This window comes from Fundulus heteroclitus, chromosome 2 (genome assembly GCF_011125445.2).
Source record: "Fundulus heteroclitus isolate FHET01 chromosome 2, MU-UCD_Fhet_4.1, whole genome shotgun sequence".
Lineage (NCBI taxonomy): Eukaryota > Metazoa > Chordata > Actinopteri > Cyprinodontiformes > Fundulidae > Fundulus > Fundulus heteroclitus.
In genome coordinates, this window is record NC_046362.1 from 38,104,834 (window position 1) to 38,122,961 (window position 18,128).

Consider the following 18,128-nt stretch of genomic DNA (forward strand, 5'->3'; position numbering starts at 1 on the left):
GGGAATTATAAAGGAAATCTAGATGTGAAAATCACAATAAATAGGGTAAAGGTGGAAAGAGTAAATTAATTTAAAGTCTTGGGTGTTATTATTGACTATAATATCTGCTGGAAATCATTCTGATAGCTAAAACTCTCAGATCTTGGAGGATTTAAACCTTACCGTTAACATATAAAGCCAGAAATAAACAGCTAATAGCAAACAAAAACATGCTGAGAGAGACGGAGGGCATCGTTACAGAGAGAACCTGAATTTCAACTTCTCATGTGCTCAGAAAACATGAAGAGAATGTTGATTTCTGTCAGAGATGTGAAGCTCTGGAACAAACTCAGCGGTGAAGCAACGGTTCAGAAAAAAAATTAAAAAGTTTTTTTTAAAAAAAGATCTGAGATGGAAGCAGGACAGTGAACACCAGGACATGGATGGATACGTTAGTGTGGCTACATATAAACGTGTTTATAATGTACAGCATATAGATTTATTTGCTTTGAGTAGTATGGAGTCACAGGAATCAGGAAGACTGTTATGAATATTCCTATGATTATAGGAAAGAGAAGGGGAATAATTAAATAAGTTTCACTTCTTCATAACCTTTTTCAGACATAATCCATAAATTATATACATATATTATTACTATAAATTATATATCTAATTATGTATACATAGTGCTTGTATGTGTTGATTTGAATTGATTGAAATAAATGATTCATTCATTCAACATCTTTGCTTCTCGTGTGATTCTCTTTTGTTGGTCTCTCAGAGCCGAGGTGCTGGTCCGTTTTCAGGAAGTAAAAAGCTTTTACAGCGACTACAGCTGGAAACAGCTGCACAGCAGAAACAGCGACTAATGTTTAAAATCACCTGCTTCAGCGAAGATAGATTTACCCACTTCTGCTTTGGAGTTTCTTTGAGTGCTTTAAAAGGTTATTTCTAGTTTCTGCTGAATATTATAATGATAACTGCAGATTTTGCCTTCTCTGTGTTCTTTGGTAATCTATGGCAGATACAAACGGCCTAATTTTAAATGTTTTTACTGTGAAGGAAGTTCTCCACTTGTTCTAGAGTCTGCAGCTCTTCCTGCAGAGCGTTTATTCTCTTTACTGCAGAGGATCGCTGTCAAGTTTCAAGAATCAAATCTTTAATGATTATTGCTCCATATCATCCACCCTCTGCTCCAATCATTTGGTATTTTTACTTCATTCTCTCAGTTGTTGTTGCTGGGATGTTAATTTTGACAGTTCAGCTGTCATTAAATTAAGTAATTTCTTAATCTCTTCCATATTGCCTGTAGATATTATTTTGTCCTTTGAGCTACTTCCTCCTCCTGGCATTGCCAGACTCAGACAGTAGCCTGAGGCTATCAGCTTTTGGTATTTATGAGCGCAGAAGGCCTCATTGCCTCTGGAGGAGCCTTGTGTTTAGCTCACCTGTTACGTGACAAAATGCGGAGAACTTGAAGAGGAACGTGAAGCACTTTTAGTGAAGCTCTGTAAGCCAAGGCAAGGCAAATTTATCTGTAACGCACATTTTAGTACAAAGACAAAGCAAAGTGCTTTACATGATTAAATGTAGGAAAATAAAACAGAATAAAAGCAAGTTGGAATAGAATTTGGAATGAAAACAAAACAAAACATGGGAAACTGGAAACTAAAGCAAACATTAAAAACAGTTGGACTACTATTAAACTAATGCTGTTTCAGTAAAACAGTTTAACTAGTCAAAGATAATCCTAAGCGAATACATTTATGTCCAAATCTAAAACTATCATTATTCTGTTCACGCTGGTCATTAAATGTTTCTGTTGTAACACAAAGCTCTCCTCAGCCCACCAAAACAAAAACATGTCCGGGCTCCACCTCCCTCATCTCTCCAACGGCTGTTCGCGGCAGGAGAACCAATCAAACAGCGAGCGCTGTCCTAACAGCCAATCACAGCCCGGGGGGCGGGGCCTGGTTGCCTGGCAGTCGTCGCTCAGGGTGAGTCCGGCCAGCGGGGCTCAGCTGTGGATTTATTTCTGTGACAGCAGCGGGGGAAGTCCTCCGCGGTGTAAACAGCGAAACTGTTCGCGTGGCCGTGGGGTCTGAGTCGCGTTTCCTCCTGAGTGGACCGGCAGCTGCGTGGGTCTTTGTTCCGCTACCTGTACAGCTGAGTCCAGGTAATGCCCCCTCCCTCCGTGACTGCCAGGTTATTGTTGTGTCTGAAGAAAGCGGCTGAATGTGTCACATTCTCCCGTTAAACGGAATATTTTCTGCTGCCGCCGAGGAGAAAAGTGCTGCTCCGCTTTTCTTCTTCTTCTCTCAGCGGTTTTGTTCCGGCCTCCCGGTTTCAGAAAGACTGTTTTCGCTTCTGCAAACAGCTCCTCTGGCCCCGCAGCCTTTAACCCAGCTCTAATTAATGCGTTCATTATATCTGTGTAAGCATGCCTGTAATTCTTTGTGTACAAAGAAGTACATCAGTAATTAAAACAAGGATTCATGTTAAAATCATATGTAACTTTTTATGGACATTCCCTGCATTAGTAAACATGAAATAACTTCTTTCTATAGCTCATCACATACAGGGCCGCTGCAGAGAAAAAAGAAGCGCTTTTAATTCAGTATTCAATAACAAATTGCAGGTCATATTATGTGGATTAATTACAGACTGATCAGTCTGTGTTAATGTTGATGATTGTGGCTCAAAGCCAATAAAAACACTGAATGTTTCTCATTAATGTAAAATATTAAATAAAAACACACAGGCTTGACACCGACTCACTCCATCAGGTTAAGCTACAAATGCTGAAGAAGACTTTTCAGAGGGCAGAAGACAGGAAATATAAGAGGAAGGCGGAAGGAGAAGTGTGTTAGCAAAGGTCAACAGGGCCTTTAACAGATACTGATAACAGATAACAGATTACTGAAATAAATTAACTGCTGATTTCTTTGGACACGCCTGCAGACGGTGGGTTGTTCTGCAGGAAGGGTTAACTGCAACCTTGCTTATTACCTTTTTATATTTCTGATTTGGTTCTAATTGATGCCTCTTCCTGTCTCTGAGCTCAATAAATCAAAACCTTTAAGTCAGTCTGCAGGGAACAAACCAAAAAATTACTTTTATTATCCTGCAAAGTTACTTTTTTCAGGATTCTACTGCAATTCACTGAAATTCTTAAGCTGTATGCAAATTAAATTTTGTTCTGTACGCACTCTGTGCATACAAAATGACAATAAAATTTGTCTAAGTCTAAGGTGTGACATTTAAATATCGATATATATATATATATATATATATATATATATATATATATATATATATATATATATTGCCAGATGAACAATTTACATGTTCTGTTTGTATTTCCAAAGTTATATTACCCCATATGTAAAACTTTAATCTGTGGCCCTTGGCTTGTGTCAGCTGTGTCTCAGTTCACTTTCTCTCTCAGGCTTCCACATGGTGGCGCTGCAGCGCCCCCTTCTGGCTGCGGCCTGTCTGTTCCTGTGCTGCGGGGTCCTGTCCAGTCCGGACCCCCGGCTGAGGGAGGCTCTCATCCAGCTGGAGGCCTCCATGCAGACGGGCGGGCGGATGGTGCTGACGGAGGCTGAGCAGCGGCTGGACGCGCTGCTCTTTGAAATGAAGCAGGAGGCCGTATCTGCAGCCATCTTTCCTCCAGCCATGCACTTCTTCAGGGCCAAGCGCCTCATCCAGACCAGCCCCATTTTCAAACTGCTGCAGAAGATGCCCAAAGGTCAGAAACCCACCATGTTCTGATGGTCTAAGATCTGGTTAATCTTCTTTTTTTAACAATATGCAGAAATCATACATAGAGATGCACCAATCAGGCGCTTTGCAGATGATCCCAGTTTTTATCCTCAGTGATTCCCCTTTTATTATTTTAAAGCCTTTAAGTCGTGAACCAAAACATGGACGTTGTTGTCCATCAGCTGCTAACCTGGTGCTACGCTGAGGGACGTTAGAAGACCCAAGCTGGTCAAAGCTTTAAAGGTATACTATGCAACCGGGGTTGATTTTCCAGCGAGGCTCCCCCCAGAGGGCGAAAGTAAAAGTGCACTGTCGTAAAGATGCTCAGCTGTTCTGGTTTCCCCGTCAAGCCAGGCGCGGTTGTTTTGAGCTTAGCAGACAGGCGAACGCAACGAAAAGTGGAAAAAACGGCAGTACAAACAATGATTAACACAGTCAGTGAAGGTATGAACATCAAGCTTCCCGCAGCGCTATCCTGGCCGCCGCCGCCACCGCCGCCTCGCCAAGCCGCGGCCCCTGCCGCCGCCGCCTCGCCCGTTTTATTATTATTATTATTATTATTATTTTTTTATTATTTTTTTTTAATTATTTTTTTTATGTTGGCGAGACGCTACCGCCACCGCCTCGCCGCGGCTGCCGCGGTAGCGTCTTGCCAACATAAAAAAAAAAAAATAAATAAATAAATAAAAAAAAAAAAAAAAAAAATAATAATAATAATAAAACTCAATATGCTTGCATGTTTATGTTGTTGCTTTCGCGCGTGCATATAGTGAATGGCAGGGCAAAAACACATGGAGTTCTCGCCGTAAAGCAAGACTTCTGTGTGTGCGGGCCGTGAGCTCTTGCTCTTGCAAGTGCGGTATTTCCCCCACAGACCACCAGGGCGGCCGAGAAAACCTTTGTTCGACCTGAAATGACTCATTTAATCATCCAAAATGGTATGGAACACATTAATTAACTGAAAAATGTTGCATAGTATGCCTTTAATTTCCTGGCAGAAGTCCTGAGACATATTTGTCCCTCCTGCAGATTTATTAGAAATACTGACATTAAAAATGTGGCTATGCCTGTCACAATAACCAGTAAATTAATCACACAATAAATTCTAATTACATGATTAACTGACATAAGCGCGATGATCTGTGTGTAAAAAGTCTCTATAACAAAAGGTTTCAGTGCGATGCATCGATGTCTACTCCCCCTGCTCGTTAGGGTTAGCATGAGAAAGGAAAAGGTGAACTGCTTCATTTATCTGAGCCGAGCTGCAGAGACGGTGTATTTCCTATGCCATTATCATATTGGTAGAAAAATGTCTCCAGTTGACAATATTATGATTTATCGCCATAATTTTTAGGAAAATTTATCGCCCAGTACAAATTTATTATCATGACCGGCCTGAGTGTGGCTCCGCTGGTTTATTTCACATGGAGGCGTTGCAGATCCTTCTTTACCATCAGGAAGTCCCCAAAATGCAGTTCAAAGTCTTCAGCTGATCCAAAATGCTGCAGCAAGAGTTCTGATGAAAATCAACAAGAGGGATCATATTTCTCCAATTTTAGCTTCCCTTCATTGGCTTCCTGTTAAATCAAGAATAGAATTTAAAACTCTCCTTCTAACGTATAAAGCCCTTAATAATCAAGCTCCATCATATATCAGAGCTCTGATTACCCCGTATGTTCCTAACAGAGCACTTCGCTCTCAGACTGCAGGTCTGCTGGTGGTTCCTAGAGTCTCTAAAAGTAGAATGGGAGGCAGATCCTTTAGCTATCAGGCTCCTCTCTTGTGGAACCAACTCCCAGTTTTGGTCCGTGAGGCAGACACCCCGTCTACTTTTAAGACTAATCTTAAAACTTTCCTTTGTGACAAAGCTTCTAGTCAGAGTGGCTCATGTTACCCTGAGCTACCTCTATAGTTATGCTGCTATAGGCTTAGGCTGCTGGAGGACATCAGGGTCTATTTCTCTCTCTCTGCTGAGTTCTCCTACTGCTCTCCAATCTGCATTGTTTGTTGTTATTTCAGCTTTTAATGTTTTGTTCTCTGTCATTTTTCTCTTCATAGAAGGTACACCTGGTCTGGGGTTCTGTTAGCTGTGACATCATCAGGGGAGGCAGATCATCCACTATCACCATATAACATAGAAAGTACTCCTGGGTCAATGTGAGCTTCTGTGCTTTCTGTGTCTCTGCTCTGTCTTCTCTAACATAGAAAGTACTCCTGGGTCAATGTGAGCTTCTGAGCTTTCTGTGTCTCTGCTCTGTCTTCTCTAACATAGAAAGTACTCCTGGGTCAATGTGAGCTTCTGTGCTTTCTGTGTCTCTGCTCTGTCTTCTCTAACATAGAAAGTACTCCTGGGTCAATGTGAGCTTCTGTGCTTTCTGTGTCTCTGCTCTGTCTTCTCTAACATAGAAAGTACTCCTGGGTCAATGTGAGCTTCTGAGCTTTCTGTGTCTCTGCTCTGTCTTCTCTACCATAGAAAGTACTCCTGGGTCAATGTGAGCTTCTGTGCTTTCTGTGTCTCTGCTCTGTCTTCTCTAACATAGAAAGTACTCCTGGATCAATGTGAGCTTCTGTGCTTTCTGTGTCTCTGCTCTGTCTTCTCTAACATAGAAAGTACTCCTGGGTCAATGTGAGCTTCTGAGCTTTCTGTGTCTCTGCTCTGTCTTCTCTAACATAGAAAGTACTCCTGGATCAATGTGAGCTTCTGTGCTTTCTGTGTCTCTGCTCTGTCTTCTCTAACATAGAAAGTACTCCTGGGTCAATGTGAGCTTCTGAGCTTTCTGTGTCTCTGCTCTGTCTTCTCTAAGCCCCAGTGGGTGGAGGCAGATGAGCGTTCACACTGAGCCTGGTTCTGGTTCTGCTGGAGGTTCTCCTCCCTGTTAAAGGGGAGTTTTCCTCTCCACTGTCGCTTCATGCATGCTCAGTATGAGGGATTGCTGCAAAGCCATCAGCAATGCAGACGACTGTCCACTGTGGCTCTACGCTCTTTCAGGAGGAGTGAATGCTGCTTGGAGAGACTTGATGCAACCTGCTGGGTTTCCTTAGAGAGGAAACTTTCTCACCAACCTGGAGGATCTGATGGAGTCTGACTTTGGAAAGAGACTTGAGATGACGTGTTTCATGAATTGGAGCTATAGAAATAAAATTGAATTGTTAGTTGTGTCCTCAGAGCAACGAGCATTTCTCTACGTTTCTGCCTGAATCGTTTAATCAGGCTGACCTCGCTCCTGCAGGGGGCGCTCTTCATGTCCACGACTTCTCCATGGTGGACGTGGATTGGCTGGTGAAGAACGTGACGTATCGACCGAACTGCTACATGTGCAGCACAGACGACCCGTCCGTCAGGTTCATCTTCTCGGCTCAGTGGCCCAAACCTCTGGCCCGCTGCTCCCCCTGGGTTCTGCTGGAGAACCTTCGCACTAAACTGGTCAACACAACGGACCTGGACAACAGGTGAGTCGCGCTTTGTCACAGACTTTAACAGATTATTTCATGAAAATTTAATTATTTTGAACTTGAAAACAGGTTTAATCTTTAAAATGGAGACACTTCTTTCTCTGTTCAGCCCCTGACCTGCACCCAGTGTGGCTCCTCGTTTTCTAATTAAAGCTTCCTAGACGGTTTTAAAAAGTAAAGTTTAAATAAATGTTAGGTTATAGAAAATAGCCACACTCACAAACGCAGCGGCTGCTCAGCCTGATAAAGGCTGGTTTTATTTTGAAGGAACCTTAAGGGGTTCTGATAACTGTGTCACAAGCAGTTATTTTTGTTAATTTATCTACTGAATAAATCTACTGTAATGCTACTGCAATTAAAATAACTTTATTTTAAGGCTTTTTAAACATTTTATCAGGAGTGCTAACATGGTGCATTATAATTAATAAAATAATATATTTCTGTCTCAGAAGTAATAGGTTAGGTCTACTATTTATGTATTTATTTATTTATTTATTTATTTGTTTATTTATTATTAATTTTTTCCCCATTGGATTTAGGATTTTCTTTGTGAGAATTTGACATTAATTTTGGTCGCATTTCTCTAAAGATCCTGATGATTTTATAGGCTTCCACTATTTCTTTCACATCCATTTATATTTATTGATATCAAGAGTTTTCTTTCTTTATTGGATTTTCTTAATTCATAATGTTAAATTAGTTATTTTATTTAAAATCATTACAAAAAAAGGGCTGCGTTCATCTCTTTTCTGTTTGAAGACGGACTTTATTGTTGTTGACATACATTTAAGACATTTACACACAGGATGGCGTCCAGTTTTAAAGTCCGTGTAGAAATATTATAAGATTCCACAAAAAAGTTTAATAAAAAGTTAAGTAATCATTAATTAATGCTAGACCATCAGAATGATGAATTATTATTTAGAAGAACCTAAATAATAATCCATCGTTCTGATGGTACCTGAGTCCAGTTGGACCTGAGCTCTCGGCGACTCTTCCTCTTCCTCTTCCTCAGCATCAGGACCAACCTGACGCTTTTCACGGACGAGGACCCGGAGGCGGCGTTCCCCAGCCAGGCGGCGGTGTGGGGCCGCTTCGAGCAGGCCTTCCTGGCCGTGTGGGGCCTGGTCACCTACGCCCCCGTGTTCAGGGACTACTACTACCAGGGCCTGAGCCAGTTCCACGCCGACAACGTCATGTACCTGGAACTGCGGGCTCTGCTCCCCCAGGTGCCGTCATGTCTGCGTGGGCGAGGCGGTGGAGGACCCGTCCAGCCCAGGTGTTCTCTGGGTAACGGTACGTTTTGGCGCACAGGTGTACGAGCTGGATGGCAGCAGCCACGACAGAGCATGGACCCTGAAGACCTACCAGGACGTCACCGAGCGCTTCGTGTCGACGCACCCGGACTTCTTCGGAGCGAGAATCATCGTGACGAACCAAAGGTGACGACTCTGAGCCGTTCAGCGTCAGCGCCGACCCAGACCCGGCGGCTCGGGCCGCACGACTGACGGTCCTGTTCCCAATCTGCAGGCGAGCCACTAGATCGGCCGTAGCTGCGGCGGTGGAGGAGGCGATGCAGCTGAAGAAGGACTTCCCTGACTTCATGGCCGGCTTCGACCTGGTGAGATCCGCCCGGATCCGTTGCTCTGCATGAATAAGAGATGCTTTGGGTTTTTGTAACTCTGCGTGTTCAGGTGGGTCAGGAGGACCGAGGCAGACCGCTGTGGTACTTCAGGGATGCCCTGTCCCTGCCTGCAGAGAAAGGCGTGGCGCTCCCGTACTTTTTCCACGCTGGGGAGACCGGTGAGCTGACTGGGAGGAAGCGCTGCAGAAATTATGGCTATGTGCCTCAGATAAGATTACAGATTAGTTCTGCTGTGGCTTTTTGTCTCAACTAAATGTTTCAGATCATCAAAACAATTTAACTTTTACATAAAGAGGAACAAAGTAAATGTAAAACAGCAATTTTCTTTTAAAATGATGATTTAATTTATTAAGGGGGAAAAAGCTCCCAACAAAGTCCAGACTTTGACTAGGCCACTCCTAAATGTCATTAAAACGTTATTCTTGCTGCTGGATTGTGGTCCTGCTGCGGAGCCAAAGTGTGATTGGGTTTAAGGTTCTGTGCTGCAGGATTTTCTGGTAGAGAGTTTTTGAGGCTTTTTTTTTTTTTTTTTTTTTTAGATGCGTTGCTTTTTTAGATCTTTCATCCATCAAGGAGGTTTTATCTAAAATATTTATTATATCTGGAGGTCAGGTGATAATCCAACTGTCTGAAACATTTAGCTGCGTTTCGTATTTTCTGTTTGTATTTATGCAATATTAAAATTGGTTTCATCACCTGAAACATTTAAGTTGAACAAAGAAAGCGATAAACAGATAAAAATCTGTGAGATGTTTCTCAGTTCGGTTCGTATCGTTTAAATATTGGCCAACGCCCCAGAATCTCCTCATCTTTTTGATTCCTTCTGTTTCGCTTTGCTGGGCGCAGATCTGGAAGGGACTGACGTGGATCAGAACGTTTTAGACGCTCTGCTCCTGAACACGTCGCGTATCGGCCATGGATTCTCGCTGGTTCGCCATCCGGTGGCCAAAGATCTGTCCAGGAAGAGAGGCGTGGCTGTGGAGGTGTGCCCCATCTCCAACCAGGTACGCTGACGGCAGAATCCGCTCAAATTCCAGGTTTTAACGCCTGTAAACCGCCACTAATTACACTAAAATATTAATAAGAGTCCATTTACTGCTATCTGTATTGTGCTTATATTAGATTTGATGATTATGGCTTGCATAAAAACCTCAATTCAGTTTGTAAAAAAGTCTGAGTCCATTTAAACAAGGCAAGGCAAGGCAAATTTATTTATATAGCTCAATTCAGTACAGAGACAATGCAAAGTGCTTTACATGATTAAAATATAGGAATAAAAGCAAGTAAGGATAGAATGTAGAAACAAAAAAATAACATTAAAAACAGTAAAACAGTTTAACTAGAACATTCAGAGGCAATTTTAAACACATGTGTTTTTGATCTCGATTTAAAGGAACTCAGGCTTTCCGCACTTTTACAGTTTTCTGGAAGTTTGTTCCAGATAAGTGGAGCATAGGAACTAAACGCTGCTTCTCCGTGTCTGGTTCTGGTTCTGGTTCTGGTTCTAGGTATGCAGAGTAGGCTGGAGTAAGTTCACATAATCATGGAGCGGACTACATGCTTCATAATATTAGATTAAATCTGGACTAGCTGCATGTCTACAGGGCGCGTTATCCATGGAAAATTAAGTGGAAGGAAAACCTGGAACAAGCCACAGGGATTACTGCAGCACTTTGCAGCAAATCCCAGCGTGTCGAGTGCTGAATGTAAACGCTGCAGAGTGAATGGAGCCGCAGTAAAAATCTTTGTTTTTATGGCTCTAATTTAACGCCAGAATCATCATAATTAGCAGAAATAAATACCTAAATTCTCTCTCCCTGTCACCAGTTTAGATAAAGTTCAGTGTTTCAATGGAATGAAATAAATGACATCTTTTATCTAAAGTGTTAGAAACAGTTTCCATCAGTATGTTGAGGCTTAACATCTTTAATCATCATCAGATGTCAGGTTTTAGCTGCTTAACATGATTATGTATCATTTTATTGGGGATTATATTGATGATACGCTGCACATGTGTTTTAAATGGATCTCGGTGCCGGTCCCTCCAGGTGCTGAAGCTCGTTAAAGATCTGAGGAACCACCCGGCTGCTGCCCTGATGTTGGAGAACCACCCGGTGGTCGTCAGCTCGGACGATCCCGCCATGTTTGGGGCGTCTGGCCTCTCCTACGACTTCTACGAAGCCTTCGTGGGCTTCGGCGGCATCAAGTCCCACCTGGGCTCCCTCAAGCAGCTGGCCATGAACTCGCTCAGGTGAGCCTCAGCAGGTGTGCGCTCCGCCTCGTGCTCCGGCTCCGGCTCCGCTCTGAACCTGGCCGTCTGCGTTTCAGGTACAGCGCTTTGCCTCCGCAGCAGCAGGAGGAGGCGCTGGTTCTGTGGCAGAGAAGATGGAACCAGTTTGTGACGGAAAACGATCCAAATGGAACTTTTTTCCGACATTAAAACACGTTTGCATTTATTTTAACCGTCCCTCTAAAACCCAGGTTGGCGTAAATGAAGCTGGCTCTGTTTACGTTTTGCTTCATATTTGATCTGTGAAATTCACTACTTAGCCAAAAGTATTCACTCCCCCACCCTACTAATGGAGATCAGCTCCTCCACGGCCACAGGGACCATCCAGGCCTGCAGACTTTCTGCAGACATGTGGGAAGGAGCGGGTCGCTCTCAGCAGCTCAGAGAACCTCCTGGACCGCCTGGCCAGAAGATCTGAAGCTGATGAAGCTGCAGAGTTTGGAAGAACGTCAGATTAAACCCTGTGGATCAGGAATGGGAGCTCACTGAAGTTTAGACCAGAGTCAAGGCAGGGGAGGGAATACTTTTGGCAGTATAGGGTGTATGTAGTTTTTTTTTCTTCCTCTTAATGTGAAAAAAGTGATTTTCTCTCAGAAAACATCAGAGCGTTGTTCATCAGAGGGGTTAAATTGTTTGAATAATTTTATTACATTTTGTGTTAAACGGAACAGAAACATGAATCCTGGAGAACAGCTGCTGAGCCACATGGGTTCTGCACCTCAGACCAGGACCAACATTCATGTGATTTTATTTTTGTTCATGCACACTTTATTGCTCTGGGAGACGTTGAAAGCTGTTGTTGTAGAACCTGACCCATCTATAAACTGGACCAGAACCTCCTCCCTGACCCGTCCCTGGTCTCCATGATACCGGATGTTCTCTACACTGCAAAAAGGCAACTAAAAGTAAGTCAACTTTTCTTGAAATTTGTGTTTTTGTCCTTTGATTTGAGCAATTAAAGATTATCTGCCAATGGAATTAGTATTTTTATTCCTAAATTAACATAACTAGATATATTCACTTGAAATAAAATGACGGAGATGAGTCGTTCCTATTTTAAGTGTAAAAATCTTATTCCTTTGGCAGATCATCTTATTTATCTGCTCAAATACAGTAATTTCAAGAAAATTTGACTTACTTTTAGTTCTCTTTTTGCAGTGTAAATAACCTGTGAGTTAGAACCGGGTTAAATTGACCCTAGTGAGGTGACTGGTAAAGGCTGGTTGCTTGGACTACATTTTATTTCAAGGTTTCTGGGGAATGGAAGCAGAAAGGCTTTGAATAATCCAGCGGAGCAGTTTACCTGGTTAGTAGATCAGCAGAGTGACCGCTGAGCGGATTAATGTCCAATCAGAGATCCTGGTCTCATATCTGGTCATAATTAATGCTGAGGAATCAGATGGTGGTTCAGCTTTGTGGTGTTTTTTTTTTTTTTCATTTATGGATGAATTTTACGAGTTAGATGTAGTTTTATTTGACTGGATTGTAAAAACATGAAAGGTGTGAAAAATCTGCAAAAACATGATGAAATGTCTCCTGGACTGCAGACGGGTTTTTAAATGTTGAGTCGGAATAGAAGTCAGACAGAAGAAATGTTGCATATGTGATTTTATTTTTGCGCGTCCTGCAGCGGCGCTGTTGCTTTTCTCTGCAGCGTTTCTCCATCATCTGCTGCAGGTGTTGAACTTGGAGAAGAAGCCGTCTTCAGCGTGTCCTCCGTTAAGGTCGGGCCTCCTGAAACGAGACGAGCTCAGGTCAGACGGCGTCTGGATAAGCCGTCACTGAAAAGCCGTCACTGAAAAGCCGTCACTGATAAGCCGTCACTGATAAGCCGTCACTGAAAAGCCGTCACTGATAAGCCGTCACTGATAAGCCGTCACTGATAAGCCGTCACTGATAAGCCGTCACTGATAAGCCGTCACTGAAAAGACGTCACTGAAAAGACGTCACTGATAAGCCGTCACTGATAAGCCGTCACTGATAAGACGTCACTGATAAGATGTCACTGATAAGCCGTCACTGATAAGCCGTCACTGATAAGACGTCACTGATAAGACGTCACTGATAAGACGTCACTGATAAGCCGTCACTGATAAGACGTCACTGATAAGCCGTCACTGAAAAGACGTCACTGAAAAGACGTCACTGATAAGCCGTCACTGATAAGCCGTCACTGATAAGCCGTCACTGATAAGACGTCACTGATAAGACGTCACTGATAAGCCGTCACTGTTAAGACGTCACTGATAAGACGTCACTGATAAGACGTCACTAACTCTTGCACGTGTGTCTGGGCCAGCTGGACGTTGATGCTGTCCAGATGTCTCCTCAGCTGCTTCTCCAGCCGGGCCTGCTGCCGGTCCATCAGCAGAGCTTTACGAGCCGAGTCCAGCTGCAGACGATGGTAGTGCTCCTCCTCTCTCTTCTTCTCTAGCTCCATCCTCTAAGGTCACAGACACATCTGTAAATAAAGACGTTTAACTGGACCTGTTTGGTGCCGGTATTCGGTCTGACCTTCTTCTCCTCCACTTGGTCTCGCTGGAACTGAAGGACCTGCTGCAGGGTCTCAGGAGGAGCTCTCCTGTCTCTGCTGCGACACAGACCAGGGACTCCCACGGCGCTCTGTGTGACGCCTTCATCACCGCGCTCCTTCTCCTGACGCCGCTGTTCCTCAATCTTTTAAAAAAAAAAATCAAAATAAAGTAATTAACACCTCTTGAACTTGTCATATTTTGTCTCAGCTGCAAACTTTAACTTTTCCTTGGTGTCTTTGGTCTTCAGCATCAGATCCCGGCACAGCAGCAGTTCGTCTTAGTCCCTGAATGTAGAACCAGACCTTCTGGGTTTCTGCTGGTGCCGAAGTTAAATTTAATAGATTTAACAGCTTTTATTCAGTCTAGATTATTTTGGTTTTATAAAGATTTTAATTCTGGCATATCCATCCTGTTTTTAAGTCTTCTTCGTCCTGTTTTGATTTGATTTGTGGATCCTGGAGAACTTTAAGCTCTGTTCTAATTATTTGAAGGGTTCTGGTTCTGTTCAGGTGTTTATATGAAGGAACCACTGCAGAATTAATCTACCCACCGCTAATATTGAAGTAACTGTGAACTTTGGTGTTTTATGTGACAGACCAACCGTCTCTCTGGTCTCCTGGTCCAGCAGCTCATGTCTGACTCTGGGCCGGTCAAACTGGATATAATATAAACGCTTGAATCGCCGCCCCATCATCACAGGTTGCTTCTCTGAGGGCTTTTCTCTACCTTGTTGTGCTTTAAATGTCCTGCCCAGCTGGAATGTTCTTAACACCTCGTTAACCTCGTTAGCGGGGCTTTGAGATAACTTACCTTGGCGAGGTTATAGTTGGTAGTGGCCATGCTGGCTGCTTTTCTCCTCTCCATCTCAAGCTTCTCCAGTTCTAGGGTTTTCTTATCCATTTCTTCTCGGCTCTGGTCGTAGTGCAGCTCTGAGGTCCAGGAGGACAGAAGCGTGAATGTCTGTGTGTGAACTCCTGTTTTGTGGTCTTTAAGGCCCAGCGGCCCACCTACCCTCCATCTTCTGCTGGTGCTGGTCCTCCTCCAGCTCGTCCTGCTGCTGGATGAGCCAATCTCTGAGCTGCTCCCTCTGCCTCTGCAGACGGTTCTTTCTGTCCGGCTCCTCGCCCACCAGGCCGGGGAGCATCATCTGGTCTTCAGCTTTCTCTGAGCCGTCCGGGTCGTTCGGATCAAACGTCTGGTTCTGACGGCAGAAATGAGCCGTGGCCTTCTGCATCATACGCTTCTCCTTCTCTCGTCTTCTCTGGATCAGCAACGCTGCTTTGTTGTACTGATGCACATCAGCATCTGCTTAGAAAACACATGCATTGCTCACCTGACTGCCCCTAATTTATAAAAACAATGTTATCTGGAGTTAATATAATTAATACATCATCTTTAATCATATTTGTTACAAGCAGGCCCTAAAAAAGAGGCAAAGACAGGTCATTAACTCACCGTGAGCGTTTTCTTCTCTCTTTGCTGCTTCTTCTCGTCTCTTCTTCTCTTGCAGCTGCAGATCCAAGGCGTCTTTATCCACCTGTGAGCCGGACCAGCAGATTCAGTGAAGTAGCCAATCAAAGCTTTCTCTTAAAGGTTCTGGGGTTAGTGTTGAATCATTTAGTCCAGGAGGGACCAGTATGATGAAGTGATGAAGTGCAGAACGCATTTCTCTGTCTTAGTGGGACATAAAGCTGAGTATCTCCTATAGGAGCAGATAAAGAAGAGCAAAGGGCCTAAAATGGAGCCCTGTGGGACGCCACACTAACCAGGAGCAGAGGAGGATCCATGGCTAACGCAGAACGTTCGATCTGCCCAATCAAACCTGAACCAGTCCAGCTGTCTGATGCCAACCCACTGCTCCAAATAAGAAACGCACATTTATGATCCGCCGTAAAGAAATACTGCTGTTAAATTTAAAAGCCCAGGAACACTATCACTAGTCAGTGGCTAGAAATGCATCAATAAAAACCGTTAAAAGAGCTGCGAGGAGCTTTGAAACCTGACTGGGAAACCATGAATATGATCTGCTCATCCAGAAAGGCTATTTATTGAAAATAAGAAACCTGTTAGATTTTAGAAAGCAAGGTTAGAGATGGGCCTTTAATTTACCCAAACAGCGAGATCTAGAGCAGATTTATTTTTTAATCAGAGGTTGGAGAACGCCTGACGACAGGCTGCAGTTAACGATGTCTCTAAAAAAACCTTTTTAAAGAAGTCCTACAGGTGGAGCATCATTAGGGGAACCTCCAGGCTTTAAATGATCAATAGTCTCCAGGAAAGAGTCAGAGCTGAGAACATAGACTGACGGGTCAGAACCAGCCTGTGAAGTAAGAGCTCTCGTTGATGCAACATTATCTATAATAAATGAACAACATTGTCACAAGCAACAGTCTTCAAGGCAATCGGTCTTCAAGGAACAGAGGGGATTGTTTCAAATAACAGATGAGGAGGACCTTAAGGCTGCTTTAAGCTCGACGCATGGACGTTTCATGCAGAAATGAGACGTGTGGACGCGACGTCTGCAGCTTTTATGCTCCGTGTGGCTCTTCCTCCTGCAGCAGCACTATTCTCCTACACCACGGGCCTGCAACCTTTACAGTTGGCAAGAAAATAACTGCTAAAACCTGCATTTATTATTATTATTAGATTTAAATACCATAATAAAAATCTAATTTGTAGCCAAAGTTATTAAGAGCCACTTGTGGCTGCAGAGCCACAGGTTGCAGACACCTGCCCTAGACTCTAGAGGGCAGCGTTGTGCTCCTACACCAAGCGTACTACAACCCACTACACGTAGAAGAAGCTGTTTATAACATTCCAAAACCTTTTACTTTCTTTCAAGAGTGACGGCGATTTCTCTCCAGGATTTGTTAACAATGTGTTGATCACCATGACCTTCAAGGCCAAAATCATAAAGACGTCTTTATTTACGTACTTCCACTAGAAGGAGCGGTTTCTCGTCCGCCATGTTTTTCTGCGCGGTACTGTCCGCGTTGCTAGGAATGCTCCTAGGTGCGTGGAGGGACGCGGTATCCAAACGATGTGATCTGGCTTTAGTTTTCAGTGTAGCTGTCTGAGGTTCAACTGCGCTCTGTCAGCCTACTTTGATTAAACGGTCACTGCTGCCACATGAAGACATGGAGGATTATGGCTGAATGTCAGAGCAGCGCTTTCTTCTGTTGTCTGAACACCTAATCTCTGTAAAATGACCTAGTTCACTTTAATTTATTCAGAGTAGTTTACACTAGATGTGATCAAATGAACTTCAATTCAATAATAAAAAAAAGAACTAGCCCCTTAATTTAACATAAAGTTAAAAGCTTCACATAACATAAACTCATCTTTTATGGCTGGAGATGCCAGTAAGCCATGTGGCGCCCCCTGTGCCCTGTCGCCCTGGGCAGAGCGCCGTGGCCTGATTTAAAGACCATCCTGATTAGGGTTGCACAATTAATCGCATTTTCAATATAATCGCAATTTAAAAAAAGCAATTTCCAACTCACAGAGGTCTGCAATTGTTGGCTATTTAACAATTAGTGGATCAGACGTCCTTTAGGTGTGGGTAACATGTTTAAAGTGGGTTTGCTCCACATGGAAGCGGAGAGAGTTGCAGCAGTGAGATAATCTAATTTTATTACTTGTTTTAAAGTTTATATATTCATACTGTTTTACCAGACATTTTCAGGAATCTCTCCATAGCATTAACTACGGGTCTATCAATTTAATACATAGACTTATTTGTTGGTTGCACTTTGCACTTTATGTTCAACAAGGATTGATGTCCAATTAAATTAAAAGCTGTTCTCTTGAATAATATTCTGATTAATAAAAACATTAAAAGTTCTTGTTTTAAATTGTCCTTGTTTACAAACATCTTTATGTAGAGGCCATTTTTGTTGCTTGTGGTTAATGCAGAGAAAAGTAGAAATATATCGTTGGCAGAACGCAATAATTTCTGCTCCGAGTTGAGACGCAGCGGCTCTTTTAGCCCCTAATCTGCACAGCGATGAAACATTGATTTGCTGTTAAATTAAATTGAAAAAAAAAAAAAATCACATTAAATCGCAATATTAAGATAAAAAAATGTAATTAGTTTTTTTCCAAAATCGTTCAGCCCTAATCCTGATTATTTTTAGTGGGACTTTATTGTCACCTCTCACAGAAACTCACCCCAATAGTCCTGACTTTGTGGTCAAAGATCCTCTCCTGCCTTCTCGCCTCTCTCTCACGGCGCCTCTCCAGATTCTCTCTGGCGACGCGCTCAGAAATCAACTCAACGTTGAACATTTTGACTCAGAAGAAGCCGCCAAGTTGTTAAAAGTCTCCTTTCAGGGTGGAACGCTTATCCTAACACACTGGTTGCTACGTTACCGGAGGAAAGGGGAGCTTCCGGTTTTTTTTTTTTTTTTTTTTTTTTTTTTTAGCATAGCGCGTTCTCTGATTGGCTGCGTCATGGAAGACG

General features: G+C 43.1%; 2 protein-coding genes across 2 annotated transcripts; one reads left to right on the top strand and one right to left on the bottom strand.

Annotated features, from left to right (window-relative positions):
- Positions 1–1,963: 1,963 nt before the first annotated feature.
- ada2a (adenosine deaminase 2a) lies at positions 1,964–12,721 on the top strand. The gene is made up of 10 exons (XM_012862988.3): positions 1,964–2,155; positions 3,428–3,730; positions 6,975–7,194; positions 8,213–8,426; positions 8,512–8,639; positions 8,728–8,818; positions 8,892–9,000; positions 9,689–9,846; positions 10,891–11,093; positions 11,171–12,721. The coding sequence occupies exons 2-10, from the start codon at positions 3,436–3,438 to the stop codon at positions 11,280–11,282; spliced, it is 1,530 nt and encodes a 509-aa protein (XP_012718442.2). The 5' UTR covers positions 1,964–2,155; positions 3,428–3,435; the 3' UTR covers positions 11,283–12,721.
- Positions 12,722–12,751: 30 nt separating this feature from the next.
- Positions 12,752–18,063, bottom strand: ribc2 (RIB43A domain with coiled-coils 2). The gene is made up of 7 exons (XM_012862910.3): positions 17,837–18,063; positions 15,122–15,203; positions 14,678–14,971; positions 14,477–14,595; positions 13,647–13,808; positions 13,409–13,575; positions 12,752–12,866 (listed from the first exon to the last, which is right to left on the bottom strand). The coding sequence occupies exons 1-7, from the start codon at positions 17,951–17,953 to the stop codon at positions 12,797–12,799; spliced, it is 1,011 nt and encodes a 336-aa protein (XP_012718364.2). The 5' UTR covers positions 17,954–18,063; the 3' UTR covers positions 12,752–12,796.
- Between the last annotated feature and the right edge of the window lie 65 nt (positions 18,064–18,128).